Source organism: Lissotriton helveticus, chromosome 5_1, assembly GCF_964261635.1.
Source record: "Lissotriton helveticus chromosome 5_1, aLisHel1.1, whole genome shotgun sequence".
Classification (NCBI taxonomy): Eukaryota; Metazoa; Chordata; class Amphibia; order Caudata; family Salamandridae; genus Lissotriton; species Lissotriton helveticus.
Window position 1 is genome coordinate 727,965,358 of NC_136065.1, and position 17,962 is coordinate 727,983,319.

Here is a 17,962-nt window from a genome sequence, read left to right on the forward strand (position 1 = left end):
GATATATCCAGAGAATTATAAAAAATTCCTTAAATCTTCTCCCATATTGAGACCTGCAGGGATTTTGCTATTGAGTCTTATGATATACATTGACTCCAGTTGTCTTAATTTCCTTTCATAGTCTCCTCCTTTTTTCGACGCTCTTATCGCATCTATAACAAAATAATTTAGATGAGATAAATTTCTATTGTGAAATTGGTCAAAATGTCGAGCTACCGGGTAGCTCTGATCACAGTTCACAATGGCGCGAAGATGTTGGAGGATACGCTGGTATACAGGTAGTTTGGTACTCCCTATGTACCTCAAATTACAAGTACAGGTTAAGACATACACTGCTAGCTCTGTCCTGCAGGTGTAGTGAGCTTTTATTGGGATGGGCTTTGGGTCAAAGGGAGTTGTGTAGGTCCTGGTGTTGATGCCAAAGTGGCATGCGCGACAAGAGATGCAGCGGTAGAAACCCTTACGGGGTGACAACCAATCATCATTCTTCACAGTTTCTGGTGCACTGGATACCAACTCATTTCGCATGCTATAAGCCCTTCTATATGTTACTGTGGGTTTTTTTGGCAAGATCTCATTTAGTATAGGGTCTGTCAAAATGACTGGCCACTGTCTTCTTACCAAATTTGAAATATAGCGGGCTTGTCTGCTGTAACCAGTGATTAGTCTGATTTCGTTATCATTATCTGTGACATCCGTCGCTTCCTTGCATGTTGAGTTTTCTGCTAGTAACTTTATCCTGTCAACTTTGTTTGCCTTAGTTCTGGCTATGTTGAGTTCTGTTTTTTTGTAACCCCTAGCTTCCAAGCGGGAACTTGCCTCACTTTGGTGCTTATCACGGAGTTCTACTGTGCTACAAGTTCTATGTATTCTCAAGAACTCCCCATAGGGGATTGCTCTAATAGTATGTTGCGGGTGAAAACTTTGTGCATGCAGGATGCTATTTCCCGCTGTGCTTTTCCTAAAGAGACTTGTAGTAAGGGTGTTGTCTACTACTTCAACCAGAACATCAAGGAAACTGACCTTTTGTTTACTTATTTCAGCAGAAAATTTCAAATTGGAGTTATTTTTGTTGATGCTAGACACAAACACATTGGCCTCTTCCACACTTCCTCTCCAAACAATAAAAATGTCGTCTATATACCTGATGTATTTCACAATGTTGTTACTCCAAGCTGTGGCATGTTCCACTTTGAGAACATGCTCCTCCCACCAACCCACGTGGAGCCCCGCGTAGCTGGGGGAGAAGCATGCCCCCATAGCCACACCTCGCAACTGCTTATATACCTTATCATCAAAAAGGAAGACATTGTTATTAAGGCAGCGTTCAATCATGGTAATCAGCATGGCATTATGCTTGTACAGTTCGACAGGCCTTTTATCCAAAAAGAATTTAACCGCTTTTAGGCCTTCCTCATGTGAAATACTAGTATAAAGACTAGCAATGTCCATTGTCATTAGTAGATATTCTGCTGACCAATTACATTGGTTGATATTTCTGAGGAATTCAGTTGAGTCCTTAATATAAGCAGGTAGTCCTGTTACGAAGTCTTGTAGGTAATGGTCAATGTACTTTGAAGTATTTTCAAATAAGCTATTTATAGCAGATACTATTGGCCGCCCTGGGATTGGAAAAACATCCTTATGAACTTTTGGGATGAAGTAGATATTTGGTAGTGTTGGGTGATCTTTTTGTAAAAAGTTCATTTCATCCTTAGATATCAAACCATCTCTTTTCCATCCGTATAGTTCCTTGTGATAGGCTTGTTGAATCAACTTTGTAGTTCTGAAATCAATCTGTGTGTAGCATTCTGGATCATTGAGATGTTTATATGCCTCCTCCATGTATTGCTGTTTGCCCCAAAGTACAATGTTCCCACCTTTGTCAGATGGCTTGACAATAACTGTTTGTTCCATTTTTAATTTCTTCATTAACTCATTGTAGGGTCTGGATCTGATATTCGTGGTTCTTTCTTGTTCTTTGGTGCGTGAATTGAGTATTTTAAGTCCATCTATTATGAGATCCGCATATACATCTATTGCATCTTTAGGCATTACTGGCATGAACGTTGATGGTAATTTGAAAGGGCTTTTCACAGTTTGGCCCAGGTTGATACCCTCTTCTCTGGCCATTTCCTGTGTATTTTGGGTAGTTGTGTCCTTACATGACTGTAGTGTATGCATTGTTTTCATTAGTGTAATGTCTTTAACTTGCAATCCACTCTTTTTCGTTGGTGGGGTGGGGGTTATCCTTGTGCTCTTCTTCGTTGCCCCTACTCCTTCTTTGATTGCAAAATATTTGCGTAATTTTATTTTCCTGATAAATTTGAATATATCCACCCTGGTTTGGCCATAGTTAAAATTGCTCTCAGGGCAATAAGAGAGTCCTAATGCCAGTAATTGCTTCTCCGCCTGATCCAGTGAGATATCAGTAAGGTTAATTATGGTGTTATCATTTATTATTTGTTGCTTTTCCAATTCCTTTTTTTCGGCGGTCGCCCTCTGCCTCTTGGCGCACTTCCTGCGTTGTCTTCGCCTTGAATTCCTGAGTTGTTTGCTTGTGTGTTCCTGGAGCGTAGTGTGCCCCTTCGTTGCATTCTCATAAACTCCAGCTCCTCTCTCAGAGTTAATTGACCCATATCCCCTTCCTTTGCACCTGGGATTCCGCTGTCAGAGTCTTCACTTGTTGGTACTAAACTTTCATTAGATGTCGTGACAATTGAGTCACCCAAATTTGTCAATGTTGGTTCTGCTTGTGCTTGCGCTTGTGCTTGTTTAGGGACATTTTTTCCCGATGCCCTTTGTTTTCGCAAATGATCGTATTTTCGCGCAAAAGTATAAATTTGCCCTAATTTGTAATCTTGTTCATCACGGGCAAATTTATATACTTTTCTTGTTTTAATCGTTGCTTCATGTTTGCTTAAACGTTTTTTTATGTCTTTCCGTGTTTGTTCAATTAGCGCTTGATCTTTGGTAAACTGTTCATTTGCAATTTCCTCATTAATGCGGATAATTTCCAAAAGATCCTTATCTCGATCAATTTTTGCATATTTTATCAAGAGGCACAGCAGTCTCATTGAGGCTTCCAAATTCGATTCAGCCCATTCTTTAAGTAGCATTGGGTTTGGATTATCAAAGCTCGGTACTAACATGATCCTCAAACCTCGTGGCACCCTGCCTACTTCATGGTATTTTTCTAAAGAGCGGATCTCCCACCATTTTGTGAGTTCACTCCTCATATGTTTTTCCAAGTCCCGTAATAATTTCTTAATGATGTTCTCTGTTTCAGTCTCAGTGCGTACATTTGTGTTTCTATTGCCACTCTGTGTGACCTTGGGCAAATTGAGAAACAGCTGATCGAACGCCTCCTCCCGTTCCCGCTCCTCCGACATTCTCCTTTTCTGCCCCCTCAGTTATGCACAAAAGTTGTTAACCATAGGAAATGGCACGTTTAGAGTGTGCCGCTCCTTACCGCTGGTTGACGGAGCACCTCTGCGACCTGGAACGAAAATGCAGCGTCTTGTGCGTCTTGTGTCGACACAGCGTCCTTTTCCTCCAACCTCCGGGATACTTTGTGGGGGATCCCCGTTTACCGACGGATATTCCCACCGCAGTTCACTCGGATGTCGGCAACTTGTAGCTTTCCTCCAGGGGGTTGACGTGGTTTGCTTCGCAAAACAAATAATCCAAGGCGGTCCGTAAAAGCAAGTCAACCACTTGATGCAAAGGGGTCTGCGCAAACAGGAACCGACCTCGTCCTGTATTATATGCTTCCAACCGGTTTCAGTGCAATGAAACCTCCCAAGCACTTCCTCCAGCGCGCAGACACAAAATAAGGCTCCAAGACCAGTCTTGATTTCGTCGTGGTTTTTTTATTCAAATCATAAGTGCAGGGGTGCACATGAGAGCATCGGACAGACGCGTTTCGGGCGTGAACGCCCTTGCTCACTGTTAGCGGGGGAATGGACAAACGAACATTTTTATAATGCACATCTCATTTTGAAAAATGCGCGGTTAATTGCAAATGCGCGCCCAAACAAAGTTAGTAAACATGGTGAAAGGACTTATAAATGACTCAAAATAGGTAATGCTGCTCAGAGTCTTTTTGCATGTCGGCCATCTTAACTTAGTCAAAATCAATGCACTTGATGTTAAACAATTTATACAAATAAATCCAAATATTGCAATGGTCTTAATACACTCCATAGCACTAAATTCAATTAAGATTAATTCCACTTGTAAATATATATACCGTTACCACAATGCTAATTCCCCAATTAATATTGTTGACCATCGGCAAAGCATATTCTCTAGAATGCATTTCTAAAAATAAAATATATATATATAATATATGTGTGTACATATCCTAATATGCATACGGCAGCGCACACATACTATGTCTTTTACTTGTTGCAGTATCTTCGGTTTCTTAGCCCTAGATATTCTCTCTCTCTCTCTCTCTCTCTCTCTCTCTCTCTCTTTCTCTCTCTCTCTCTCTTTCTCTCTCTCTCTCTCTCTCTCTCTCTCCCCCTCCCTCTCTCTCTCTCTCTCTCTCCCCCCCTCTCTCTCTCTCTCCCCCTCCCTCTCTCTCTCCCCCTCCCTCTCTCTCTCCCCCTCCCTCTCTCTCTCTCCCCTCCCTCTCTCTCTCCCCCTCCCTCTCTCTCTCCCCATCCCTCTCTCTCTCTCCCCCTCCCTCTCTCTCTCTCCCCCTCCCTCTCTCTCTCTCTCCCCCTCCCTCTCTCTCTCTCTCCCCCTCCCTCTCTCCTTCCCTCCCTCCCTCCCCCTTATGTTTATGGTTGGCTTCTGTCGGTATCTTTTGACCATTGTACTTCTGTGTATGGTTGGTCGGTATGTCCACCTGGTGATACGTTCTGTCTTTCTGCCGACGCATGTGTGCTGTTGATGCTACATTTCATGGGCTTTTGCTTGTGTGTGGGGTGGCTTCCACGGTCCACACTCTCTACATATGTGAATCCCTATTATCCACATACATGTATTTCATTGTATTCATGGTTTTGTATATCTCTACATGGGTGACATCTGTCTCTATACATGTCATTCTTGGCATTCACTGTTGTGCATTATCATTTTGTGCGCTCTGGCTCTGTCATGCTGTTTTGTCCTTCCCGTGAGACTGTTTATTTCTTGGAGATCCAGGGGATCCTGCACACAGTACTGCTTCTCATTCCTATTACAGAAGCTTATGGATTTTCTTCCATTGTGCACTGGCCATTCTGGTTTCTGTGATTTCCCTTCGTCCCTTCCTGGAAGGTGAAAGTCTCGTACTGTCCTCTGACGGACTGTGGTGCCATGTCTTTCCTTGTTCATGCTTCTTTTAAAGAGCTTAATGGGTCTATTGTCAGCCATGCTTGCACTTGCTGTTGCCAACTTTTTTAGTCGATCTTTGTTAACAGTTTAGTTCTTTTTGGAACTTGGTGGGGTTCAGTCGCAGACCCTCCTCCAATGTTTGGTATCTATTCTAAGTTAAGGAATCTGTGGCTAGATGTCTCTATCAGATGAACAAGTTACTTACCTTCTGTAACAATGTATCTGATAGAGACACAGTCTAGCCTCAGATTCCTTAACGCCCACCCATCCTCCCAGCTCTGCGAGGAACTTTTCAGGTTGGGTTCTTCCCACTGGTCTTTCTACATGTGATCTCTCTGTCTTCATGCGTGTTAGTCCATTCACATCCTTCCCAGGTCAGGATGTCGTATTCTGTTTTACCTGTTGCTTCTCCACCCATTCTCGCAATTGGGTGGTGGCTTCCTAAATCCATCCACGCTCTTGCACACTGGTTCTTTTCCAGTGTGGTGATGGGTCATGTTCTTCTTCCCTCCCTCCCCTTGATACTTTTTCTCCTTTAGTTTGAGGTCTGTTTGCCAGTGCTACAGTCAGTTGGTCATAATTAGTGCATATGGTTGCACATTTTCTGTTGTTGCAGAAATGTTGTTAATTGCCAGAACTTCATGTTGTGACCGTCTTGTTGTCCATTACAATAACATTCATGTTGTAATAAGCAACTATAACATTCATGTGGTTGCTGACTGCTTATCGTTTACCATAACATTCATTTTCATTGCTTTTTTACCTCATAGGAGGGTATGGTTCTTCACAGTCAAAAACTGACAGCGTGCTGGGAGGGACTTGTATGGCTCCACTGACGTCATATCCGTGGACGATGTCAGGGCAGAGCCATGCGATGCTGTCCCCCCGGCACGCAGAATTGCTGCTGAAAAATCTCCGGATCCAGTCTGGCGCCTGGAGGATATTCTAAGTTAAGGAATCTGTGGCTAGACTGTGTCTCAACCAGAAAGGTCGTTACTGAAGGTAAGTAACTTGTTAATTAATGCACAAAGGGATGTAGCACAACTGTCCGCAGTGCAAATTAGCATCTGTAGACTGAATACATACGCAATTTACCTGTTACAGTCTGAGTATATTTTGAGAAAATGCTTTTGATTGTCTACAGAGGTACTGGATTTGTTTTTTGTAAGTCTCTAACACGTGGCATGAATAACTGTAACCATCATGTCCTGATGTTTTTCAGCATGAAGGGTTGACAGTTAAGAATTGCCCAAAATTGGAAGAATCCGACATCCCAGACGTAGCTCCAGGAGATGGAGGCAGTCAGCTAATTTGAATATTGTTGGGCAAAGGATAGTGGGCGCCAGCGTTGCTTTAATGTGGTATGTCCAGAATTCTATGCTTTCATGGGATAATATGGTTGCATGCTCATTCCAGTTTCATTGACATCCTTACTTCTTTCTTATTTCCCCTTTATGGTTGTTTTTCATTGATGAATAGTTATTTTTATTGATGTCAGTGGGGATTTCCAAGTTTTTGTTGCATTTGAAAAGACATGCAAAGTGCTGAAACAAAGTATTGACTTGTTTTCTCTGATAAAAAATAAATACAAATTCAACTGACTCGCAATAACTTTGTAGACAAGTATTAAACTTGCGGACCCAAGTGAAAGCTCTTGATTATGACAAGGCAAAATATGCTCTACTCTGCACTAAGCTACAATCTTATGCTATTGGTAATAAAGCAGGAAACTTATTTGCAGCCCATCCGAACGTGAAAATGACACCTACAAGAGTTCAGAGAGTGACTGACTTGACCAAATAGTGGGAGAAGATGGGGTAATATGCAACACTTTTTGAGGGCTTTATGCTTCATTGTATAAGAGGGAGCCGACGGGTGTAGGAAATGTAGATAGATATCTCCAGGAACATACACAACCACCTATTCCATATTCTTGTATAGGGAAACTAGAAGATTCCACTAGGACAGAGAAAGTGATAAGTGCTCTACACAGACTAAAACTAGGGGAGGCAAGGGACCCGGCTTGTTTCACGCAATATTTAACAATTTTTTTTAATCATCATAAGCACCTACCCTCATAGTGAAACAGTGGACTTGATGAGGAACACAGCTATAGTGGTGATACAAGGAAAGGATCCCACATTGTGCGCCTCATAGAAGTCGATATCCCTATTAACTATAGATGCCAAACTATTTACTAGCATTCTAGCTACATGACTTAAACAAGTGATGACAGGCTTGATCCGTGCAGTTCAATCTGCGTTTATCTCAAAAAGACAATGGGGAGCTAACACAAAAAAATTAATACATATAATAGAAAATGACCAAAGAAGGTGCAAGAATGTTTTTTTTCTATCTTTAGACGCTGAAAAAGAGTTTGATAGCATTGAATATGAAAGCAGAGAGTCTTGCAGAATCTGAGTTTTGAAGCTCATTTCTCAAATTGTATCTGGGGGTTTGGGGGGCTATAATCACCAAGGGTCTAAATACGAGTCAGTGGGACTGCTTCAGGGCCAATTGGCCATCGAGAGGGGGACTAGACAGGGGTGTCCTCTTTTCCCACTTTTATTTGTGTTTACCCTTGAACCACAAGCCATTGCCATTAGAAATAGACATTATGGTGATAATCACCAATCCAGGTCAATACATAGGTCCCGTACTAGATGAGTTAGATTTTGTAAACTAATAGGGTCCAAAATTAACATAAGGAAATATAAGGTGCTCCTTCTTTATCCCCACCAACCCTAATGCAAGAACTAGGGTAACTCTTACCAATTAAATTAGCCAAAACAGCGATCTCCTATTTGCAAATTAAACTATGCCCCTCGATTGCTCAAATAGTGTCCTTCAATTGCTCCTCACTACTTAAAGAAATAAAATCTGATCATGGGAGATGGTATATTCAACACTTTTCCAGAACAGATCGTTATTATCAAAATTAATATTCTCCGAGAATATTGTATTTGTTATAAATGCTCCTGATAAACGTCCCAAAATAAATTATTACTCAAATGCAGTCAACAACAAATAAGCTACATATGGTTGAGCAAGAAAGCAAGACTAGCAGCAAAGCAAAGAAATAGGTCACTACAACATGGTGGCCTTTTAGTTCCACATATACATACTTATCAACTTAGTCACGCTACTGAAATATCTAGTGGAATGGAGGGGAAACAGAAACAGACCAACAATGGTCAACATCAAACCCGAGCACACATATATCCAATTATCTAATTGTTCGTTGTAGCATAGGTAATCAAAAAACGCTGTTCGGCTTCTCATGTTTTTTTATTTTTCTTCTTGGATGTTCCAGCCAACACGTGTCTCGCCGTCCGGGGATAAAACCCACGACTTCCTCAGGGCTGCCTTGAGGCGCCAATTCATGGTAAACATCTAAGCCGGTTATGCTTCCATCCCGGCCAGTAGGGATACGATTATGGTCAGTTGTATTTGAACAGTATAAGACTAAAAAATCCAATTCTTCTTGAGACCTGACACTGATCCGTGTTGTGTCGATAAGTGGAATAACTAGGGTAATCAAGTATCGCCTGGTAGATCCAAGAATATGGACGTCTATCTGCATCCTCACCGGCTCCCAGTAGGGCCGCAGGGATCATACATGGGAGATTGGGTGGTTCCCCCTCCATTGAGCGCCATAACAATTGTTATTTAGCTAAAACGTCACTGTGAAGAGTGAGTGCCAACACCACATGGGGCCTGATCACCCAGTAAAGACAAACAATGGTGTAGCATAGACTACCTGATAGCAACTGTACCAACATGGCAAATACCATGGCTGGCCTGGAAGCATATAAGCTGGAGACTCTACTCCTCACTAATCATGCGTGTGACACTAGAAGCATTGGATAGGGTGGCAACTATGAGAGGTCTTACCTTGTTCCTCTCTTTGTTCACACCTATCTGATTGAATCCAGATTTAAACAAGCAGGCCTTCATAAAGTGGCGGGATAATAGGTGTGTCATGGTAGGTTCTTGCTTCAAAAACAGGCAAATTCAATTGTTTGAAGACCTAAAACAATAATACCACCGCCCAGAAAGTTAGTGTACCTGATAGAGAAATCTAGCTGCAGATTCCTTATCTTCCAGGCATCAGGCTGGATACGGAAGATTTTTCTTAGTAGGTTGGTTGTCGGTTGACTCCATGTGACGTCGTAGGCATAGAGTTCTGTGCCATGACGTCTGCGTCATCTATTTAGGCGCCACCTCGGCGCACAGACATCAGTTATTTTCTTTCCACGCCAGCCAGTGCAGGTCTGTCGAAGAGATCTACCCCCTTTTTGTTTTTTCTTTGCGTCTAGTTTTTTCTCTCGGTGTGTAGGATATCCAAAAAGACCTCTGGGTTCAAACCGTGCGGCTCCTGTTAAGGACCACTACCTAGTGTGCCTTTGGTGCCTGGAGTGCGACCATGAGCCGAAGTCATGCTCCAACTGCTGGGCCATGGTGCCGAAAGCTTTGAGTGAGCGGTCCCTGAAGCTGGTTGTGGCTCGGCGTTAGGCAGCTCGGAGAATTCTTGGAGATCTCATTCCTGCTCCCAGTGTCAGTCTAGAGGAAGGTCCGAGCGCCGCTCCTGTGGATCCAACTCTTAGTCCTCTCATTCAAAACCTTCGAAGACAGGTAAGAAGCACCACAAAAAACACAAGAAGTCGAAGCATGCTTCCAATTCACCCCATCTGTCCCTCGACGAAACAGAGGAGTTTTGGTGTTTGAGGCCATGCTCCGCAGAGCGGGTGCCTGGATCGGCTCCTCATTTCTCTCCTTTTCCTGTGCCGGGAGCGACCCCCGCCCAGTTAAAACAATTTGATGACGCCATGTGTGCTATATTTTGGCAGCCTGACCCAGTCGGCACGATTAGCGGAAGGAGCTCCTCTGGGTTCCGCACGTCGGCTCCGGCGCAATGGGCTCCTCATGGATCAATTGCCAGATCCGAACTGGCATTGGTTGCCCCTACTTGACCTTCCCCGAGGGCGTGTCCAACGCAGAGACTCTGGGTGTCGCAAGCGTCACCCCCATCCTAATTCCGAACTACATGGAGCCAGATGAGCGTCCACTAACGCTGAGACCGGCGCAGATGGAGACTTTGGACTCTGTCGTATCCTCAGCCTTATTCCGAGGGGCTAGGATTGGATCAGGAATGGGAGGGGCAACAGGACTCCTTAGAAGTCCCACTTTATACCGAAGAAATGGACCGGTACGAGGAACTGGCTGATACCAGTGGCTTGGATACCTCTCCAGAGCCTGGCATGTTTTCTTCTCCTAACCTGGCTACGGAGGAAGGAGCTTCCTTCACTATGGTGGTGGGTAGGGCTGCGGATGTCTTGGACCTGTAACTTCCTACTGTGGCGTTCAAGACCAACGTCTTGAAAGAGGTCCTGCAGCCTGGTGTCTCCACTTCGGAACCCTTGTTGCCATTTAATGAGGCCTTAACTGACGTTCTTCTTGGCACATGGTCCAAGCCCAGCATAGGGGCTCCTATGAATAGAACCATCGCCCTGCACTGGGCTGCCCAGTTTTCCTCTCCTCTCACCGACCCCCGACAGTTCAGTGGTCCAAGCCTCTACTTTCCGTGGTGTGTTCCTTTCCGCACCCCCAGATAGGGAATCTAAAAGGCTGGATAGCTTTGGCTCCACCAGCCTAGCATTGCAGTTGGTAAACACTGCATGCTTCTTGGGCCGTTACTCCCATTCGTGATGGGAGACGGCTGCACAAGTACTGACACAAGTCCCGTAGGAGGCCCAGGCTGTCCTCTCCTAAGCTGTTGTACACGGGAGAGAAGCAGCAAAGTTTATCATACGCTGTGACCTTGACACAATAGACTCACTGGGCAGAGCGATTTCCTTGACAGTGGCGCCATGCCTGGCTGAGAACATCTGGCGTCTCTGGGGATGTTCAAGCCAACTATATGGACATGCCCTTTGATGGGGCTCGTCTCTTTGGAGACAGGGCGGAGACGGCGCTAGAGCGTTTCAAGGAGTTGCGGGCTACAGCCAAGTCCTTGGGCCTCTCAGTATCATCCCGTCCTGCGACCGCCTTTCTCTCATTTCGTGGCTATGGAAAGGGCTTCCAACCGCTCCAGCCATACCCTAGCCAGAGGACCGCACAACTTACGCAACCACTACAAGGCTGTGGGTGCGGTTGGCCCCGACCAGTCAGGTCAGGCCACAAACCCCCCTCCCTCCTCTGCTTCCAAACCTTCCTACTCCGATCCTCCTAGATTATGGGTGTCCAGTTGGTGGCAGGATACACCATCACCTCCACCAATGGTGAGACAACACCTCGAACAGGTGGATTTTGCAGGTAGTATGAAGGGGCACTTCCCTCTGCTTTGAAACTACCCCTCCTTCAATGCCTACAACATACAATCGGATCACCTTGCTTTGCTTTGAGAGAATGTCAAGACTCTCTTGGCCAAAGTAGCTATAGAGAGGATTCCCCGGCCATAGATAGGCTGTGGTTGTTAGTCCCGCTATTTTCTGGTTCCTAAAAAGGACGGAGGGCTGCATCCTATCTTCGACCTCAGAGCCCTCAACTACTTCCTCAGGGAAGAGAAGTTCAAGATGCTCACTCTTGCTCAAGTTCTGTCTGACCTGGACTTGGTAGACTGGATGGTAGGGTTGGACTTGCAGGACACCTAATTTCTATATCTGCCTGCTCTTCGCCGCTACCGGCGTTTTTCGGTGTCATGAGCACTTTCAGTTTACCGTGCTACTCTTCGGTCTCACCAGCGCCCCTCGGGTGTTCACCTTGGTGATGGCGGTGGTTGCAGCTCATCTACAGAGATCCGGGATTCCAGTCTTCCCCTATCTAAATGACTGGTTGTTGAAGGCGGGCTTGCCCCAGGCAGCTGTCTCCCACTTCCAGACTACAGTGAACCTCCTGCATTCACTGAGGTTCACTATCAACGTGCCAAACCAACCCTGACTCCCTCACAGACGCTCCCTTTCACCAGAGCCCTTCTGGACATGGTGCAGCTTTGGGCCTATCTTCCAGAGCGGCAAGTTCAGGATATTCAGGCTATAAAAATGATGTTTGAGCATCTATCCTGGATTTTGGTGATACTGACTCTGAGGCTGCTGGACCTCATGGCCTCCTGCATCCTGCTGGTGAATCATGGCAGATGACACATGTGGGCTCTGCAGTGGGACCTGGGTTCCAATGGGCGCAGCATCACGGAAACCTCACTGACCTGGTCCAGATCTCGGAGAGACCTGCAGAAGATCTGCAGTGGTGGTTGACACACTGCGATTGGGTCAGGGGCAGACCCCTCTCCCTTCCCCAACCAGATCTCGCAATAGAGACAGATACGTCACTTTTAGGATGGGGCGATCACAGAAATATGGAGATCATAGGACTCTGGTCTCTGGTGGAAGCCAGCCTCCATATCAAATTGTTGTAGCTTCATGCAATCCAATTGACACTAACAGTCTTCTTACCATCTCTCAAGAGGAGGCTAGTTCAGGTGTTCACAGACAACACTACTGCCATGTGGTACTGCAACAAAGAAGGCGGGGTGGGGTCATGGACCCTTTGTCAGGAGGCCATGCGTCACTGGATTTGGCTGGAGCAACAGGGAATATCTCTGATGGTTCAACACCTGGCCGGTTCCCTAAACGCCAGGGCGGATGAACTCAGCCGTCGGTGCCTAGTGGATCACGAATTGCATCTAACGGATCACGAATTGCTTACAGGGGTGGGGAGAACCTTGGTTAGATCTGTTCGCCTCTGTCAGGAACGCGCAATTTCAACAGTTTAGCGCATTGGAGTTTCTAAGGCAGCTCTCACTCGGCAATGCTTTGCATCTCGAGATGAGCCCAGGTCTCCTGTACACCATTCTGCCCATACCACTCCTGTTCAGAGTGCTCAAGAAGATCAGGAGCAACCGGGCCCAAGTCATTCTTGTGACTCCGAAATGGGCATGGAGTGTTTGGTATCCCGAGCTTCCGCAGATGAGCAACCATCCTCCGATCAGGCTACTCCTTTGGGAGGATCTTTTGTCGCAGCAGCAGGGGAGGGTCCTCCACCCAAACCTGTCAACCCTCCACCTCCTTGCATGGGGATTGAGCGGCAACAGTTGAAAGCATTTGGCCTTCCTCTTGAAGTATGTGAAGTTATTCTAGCTGGCAGGCATCCCTCCACTAAGTCTTGTTTGTAAATATTTTACAGAACAGTCTGTTGACCCCCTGTCTGCCTCCCTATCTGACATTCTCCTTTTTATTCTCTATCTCTTACCCAGCAAAGCTCTCATCTGGGAACTCTGAAGGGTTACCTCTTGGCCATTTCTGCCTTTCTATAGCTGTCATATCAACCTTCACTATTCAAGTCCCCTATTCCTGAAGGGGCTTACACATTTGTTTCCCCCCTCACATTTTATTATGCTCCAGCGGGACCTCAACTTGGTTCTCACTTATCTGATGTGTGCACCATTTGAGCCAGTGCACAATTGCCCCTTCTGGCTGCTTACTATCAAAACAGCCTTTTTAGTGACAATAACTTCTGCCAGGAATGTGAGCAAATTGCAGGCTTTTTCTTCTCAGCCTCCTTACCTGACTGTCTTTTCAGACAAGGTAATGCTACAAACTGGGACTTCTTTTTCTCGAAAGTGATGACACGTTTTCACCTAGAGCAATCTGTCACCTTGCCCACCTTCAATGCTCCTCTGCTTTCTTCTAAGGAAGAAAGAACGTCTCCACCCCAAAGATCATTATCGTTCTACCTTAACCGCACTAGAGAGTTCCGGGTGGATGACCAACTCTTTGTCGGGTACGTTGGAGCAAAGAAGGGATGGGCTGTGCAGAAGAGGATGGGTTATCCTCTGCATTAAAATTTGTTATGCTTTGGTGAAGAAACGGCCTCCTGAAGTTCTCAGGGCTCATTCAACCAGAGCTAAGACAGCCGACACAGCTCTCCAGCGTAGTGTCCCAGCCCTTGACATTTGGCATGCGGCTATGTGGGCATCCCTTCACACGTTTGCCAAGCATTATTGACTGGGTAATCAGGTCCGTAGGGAAGGCCTCTTCAGCTGCTCGGTCCTACAGGACTTTCTGGTTTAAACTTTTCTGCAGTCCCTCCTCCGTGGATGGTATTGCTTGGTTATCTGTTCTACGGTAAGTAATCTGCGGCTAAATGCATCTATCAGATGTAAAAGTTACTTACCTTCGGTAACGCCTTATCTGGTAGAGACACAATCTAGCCACAGATTCCTTACCGACCCACCCATCCTCCCTGCGCTGCTGATAAATTCTTCATGTCAGGGCTATTCTGTTTTAAGGCCCAAGTTCTTTTAACACACCACTGTCAGTTAACTTCTTGGCTCTGTGCTTCTGGCGTCGAAAGTTGTGTAAAGTACTGACGTCAGTTCGCCGAGGTAGCGCCTATATAGATGATGCCGACGTCCCGACAAACTCGACGCCTATGATGTCACAGAATCGCCATTCGCCACCTACCAGCGTGCAGGGGTACTACTAAGAAAAATCTTCCAGATCCAGCCTGATGCCCGAAAGAATCTGCGGCTAGATCATTTCTCTACCAGTTAAGGCGTTACCAAAGGTAAGCCCCTTGTCTTTCTTGTACTTATAAGTAAGGCACAGGGTATTACAATCTGACATGAAAGAAGGGGCTTCTAGATCATTTACTAGAAATGAATCAATGACAGTGACACAAACAAATATTCAATCTTTGCTATTTACAGACTGCTAAAGGACGGTCAAAATAAAGATAAGACTCCTGGATATGGATAAGGAGTGGGACAAATTATATATTATAGGGTCCGAATCTCAGCCAGAACCTGTGAAATGTGTGGCACAATACAAATTACTTCATTATTGCTACAGAACACCACAGGAAATAGCAGAATAGAGCAAAAGGAAGGAGCCGGAGGCATTGTGCTGGCGAGGTCCTGCGGCCCCAGGTAGGTTGACACACCTGCTGTGAAACTGTCATATTCTTGGAAGGGACTGGAATAACATTCTAACAGATTTGCAAGCAGTTTATGAAACCTTCATAACGCGAGATTGTATCGCCATCTTGTTAGTTTCCCCACACCCTGGACAGAGAACATACTGGTCACTGAAGAGTGAACCGCTCATTATAACTTTGACGGTCGCTCTCCAAGTAATACTAGCACGGTAGAATACGACTCAATCACCTAAAACCGATGAATCGCTCACTAAGATGTTAAACACCTTAGCTATAAAAAAAAAACTCAACTGATAGACTAATTTTGCCGGCGCCTTATTGCCGGCACCCTATTATTTAATCGAAGGATTACCATGAAAAGAATCAATTACCTTAGAATCTTACATTTTATATCAGGTTATCAATCATCCTTGCCTACAAGTATACCATACAAGTGAACAAATTAACGGAGGGGGGATAGAATAAATAGCCGGTGATTGCATGTATACCACTCTACGCACATTACTGTCTAGTAGTCGTTATCTACCACATCTAGATACATGTAGATGCAGAGTTTGGTACATAGGAGAGGAGTGTGGGGTGCTTTCACTGGTATTTTGTTCTAGTGGAACCCTCACTGCTATGAACCTCGCTGGTCACTGGCTGTTGAATAAGGTATGCGTACCATAAAACCTATAAAAAAGATTCAAGACTAAAAGTAAATATAAAAAAAAGTACAAATCACATTCATATTAACCTTGCATATTCTCCACAATTGAGGTTAAAGAATACAGGCGTAAGACAGAAAAGTTGCAGAAGTCATATGTTGCACGTGCATTACACCTAATAGTTGTGCAAATCAGGATAGGAGTCAACAATCCCATGCATGTGCAGGTCTTAGCTTTACTATTTGTTTGAAGGGGTCTCAAAGTCCCATTATCTGTAAAATATAGAAAGGAAGAGAAATGCTGAGAAAACGATATGAATGAATGTAGCGTTTTCCTCCCATTCTACCGAAATACGCTGGATACTAGAAAAAATACATTGATTTATAAATAATACCATTAACTTTTACTATTGTTTTTCCGTTTAACAGGATTCAGTGAAAGGTGAAGAACCGTATCAAAAGCCTGACGAAAATAGAACGAGTCTTTTGTGAAATTGGAGGACTGTTAAATGATTTGTTATATAATATTGTATAAATTGTAATGATACTATGTTTTAAAGAGAGGCATGTGTGATTTATAATAATTTAAATATTTGCTGGATAAAAAAATGTACATATTTTTATGAATACCTCGGTCTGCTGTGAAGATTTGTAGGATTCAATTTATTAGACTCTTTTTGAGTTAAAGGTGATTTTTGGTTACCGAATGAGTTTGACTCAACGGTGAGTGTAAAACTTGGAAATAGAGCAAACTGTATATCTAGTAATATGTATTTAATCATAGAACTTCCTCTCTGACATAACTATATATTTATAGAAAGTTGTAGTTTTTGTTTGTCTTACAAATTAATGTATTTTAATTTACATACAAATATTAAACACAGTGATTGATTTTGAAAGATTAGCATTCTGTAAATACATCTTAAGTTTGCCTTCCCTGTCCATAATAGTTGCATGTTTATTCATTGGATCTGCTCAAATATAACTTAGTACCCAGTATTTTGATGGTTTAAGAAATTAACAGCAAACTATTTTTCGGCGGCATCCAATAACAATTGTGCCTTTTGTATTAAAATAAATTATGCTATATTTCTGTTTAAATTAGTGGCTCAAATGTTTATACACTTAATGTACAATAATTATATTCTTGATAGAGACTTCCAACTGCAGATTCCTCACCTTAAAAATATTCCCAGTTGTCATACTGCATCAGGACATTTTTTTGTAATTTCCTTACTCATCAGTAGGTGGTGTTGCGTGGCAACCCAATGGACACATCCTACCTCGAATTTGGCATCAGGGCTCTAAATATATGCTACCTCCTCGTGCTGACGTGTCTTTTCTGTCTGCTCTTGCCAACGCTGACCAGCAGCGTTCAAATCCTGTCATACATAACAGAGATTCTTGTCCCTTAATAATAAACTACAGTGTGCAACATGTCACCCCCTTAAACAACAGGGCTCAAATCCTGTTGTACCTGCAATTGACAAATGTCTGTCACTGACACCCATGATGACTGCCTCTAACACCTCGGCACCAAACATGACTCGAACTCGCACAGCTGCTATGCCAAAATGAATAGGAAGACCATTGAAGAACGAGAGGCCAAGTTTGCTGGTGCCGAACTCAGGATTTTGAAGACAAAGTCTCGGGTTGAAGTCGCAAACAACTACTTGCTCTTGCTCCCGGGGTTGCTCCTGTGACCAGATGTTGTCTAGGTCATGGGGCTCACTTAAGTCTAGAAAATCCCATAAAAAAATGAATAATCCATGCACAGGTATCCTCCTTCTCACCACTCGGTATTGCACCACGAAGTCCGTCTCTGTGCCCAGAACCAACCCCTCCACGGGTCCCAAACCAGCCCAATCTGAAATGAACAACAACATCACAACACTTCCATGAACTTCACCTGGCTATTGATACATTTTTTGGTGCTTAACAGGGTCCCTTGGACACACTCTGGCCCCATGGATCCGAGGTGGATGCTGGTCAGGTTTCGCCAGCTGATCCTTCCCTTGCCTAGGTCGCTTAACTCTACTTTGACCCAAAGCCGTT

At 44.3% G+C, this 17,962-nt stretch overlaps 1 protein-coding gene across 6 annotated transcripts in view; it reads left to right on the forward strand.

Moving 5' to 3' along the window:
• Positions 1 to 17,008, forward strand: part of CCAR1 (cell division cycle and apoptosis regulator 1) — a 1,607,854-nt gene extending 1,590,846 nt beyond the window's left edge. For 3 of the 6 annotated variants that reach the window (XM_078643192.1, XM_078643189.1, XM_078643190.1), the window contains 2 exons: positions 6,551 to 6,689; positions 16,337 to 17,008. In XM_078643192.1, coding sequence (XP_078499318.1) covers positions 6,551 to 6,643 — 93 coding nt within the window. In that variant the 3' untranslated portion in view covers positions 6,644 to 6,689; positions 16,337 to 17,008. The remainder of the gene's footprint in view (positions 1 to 6,550; positions 6,690 to 16,336) is intronic. The other 3 variants (XM_078643194.1, XM_078643193.1, XM_078643191.1) reach the window with 2 other exon arrangements.
• The last annotated feature ends 954 nt before the right edge of the window (positions 17,009 to 17,962 follow it).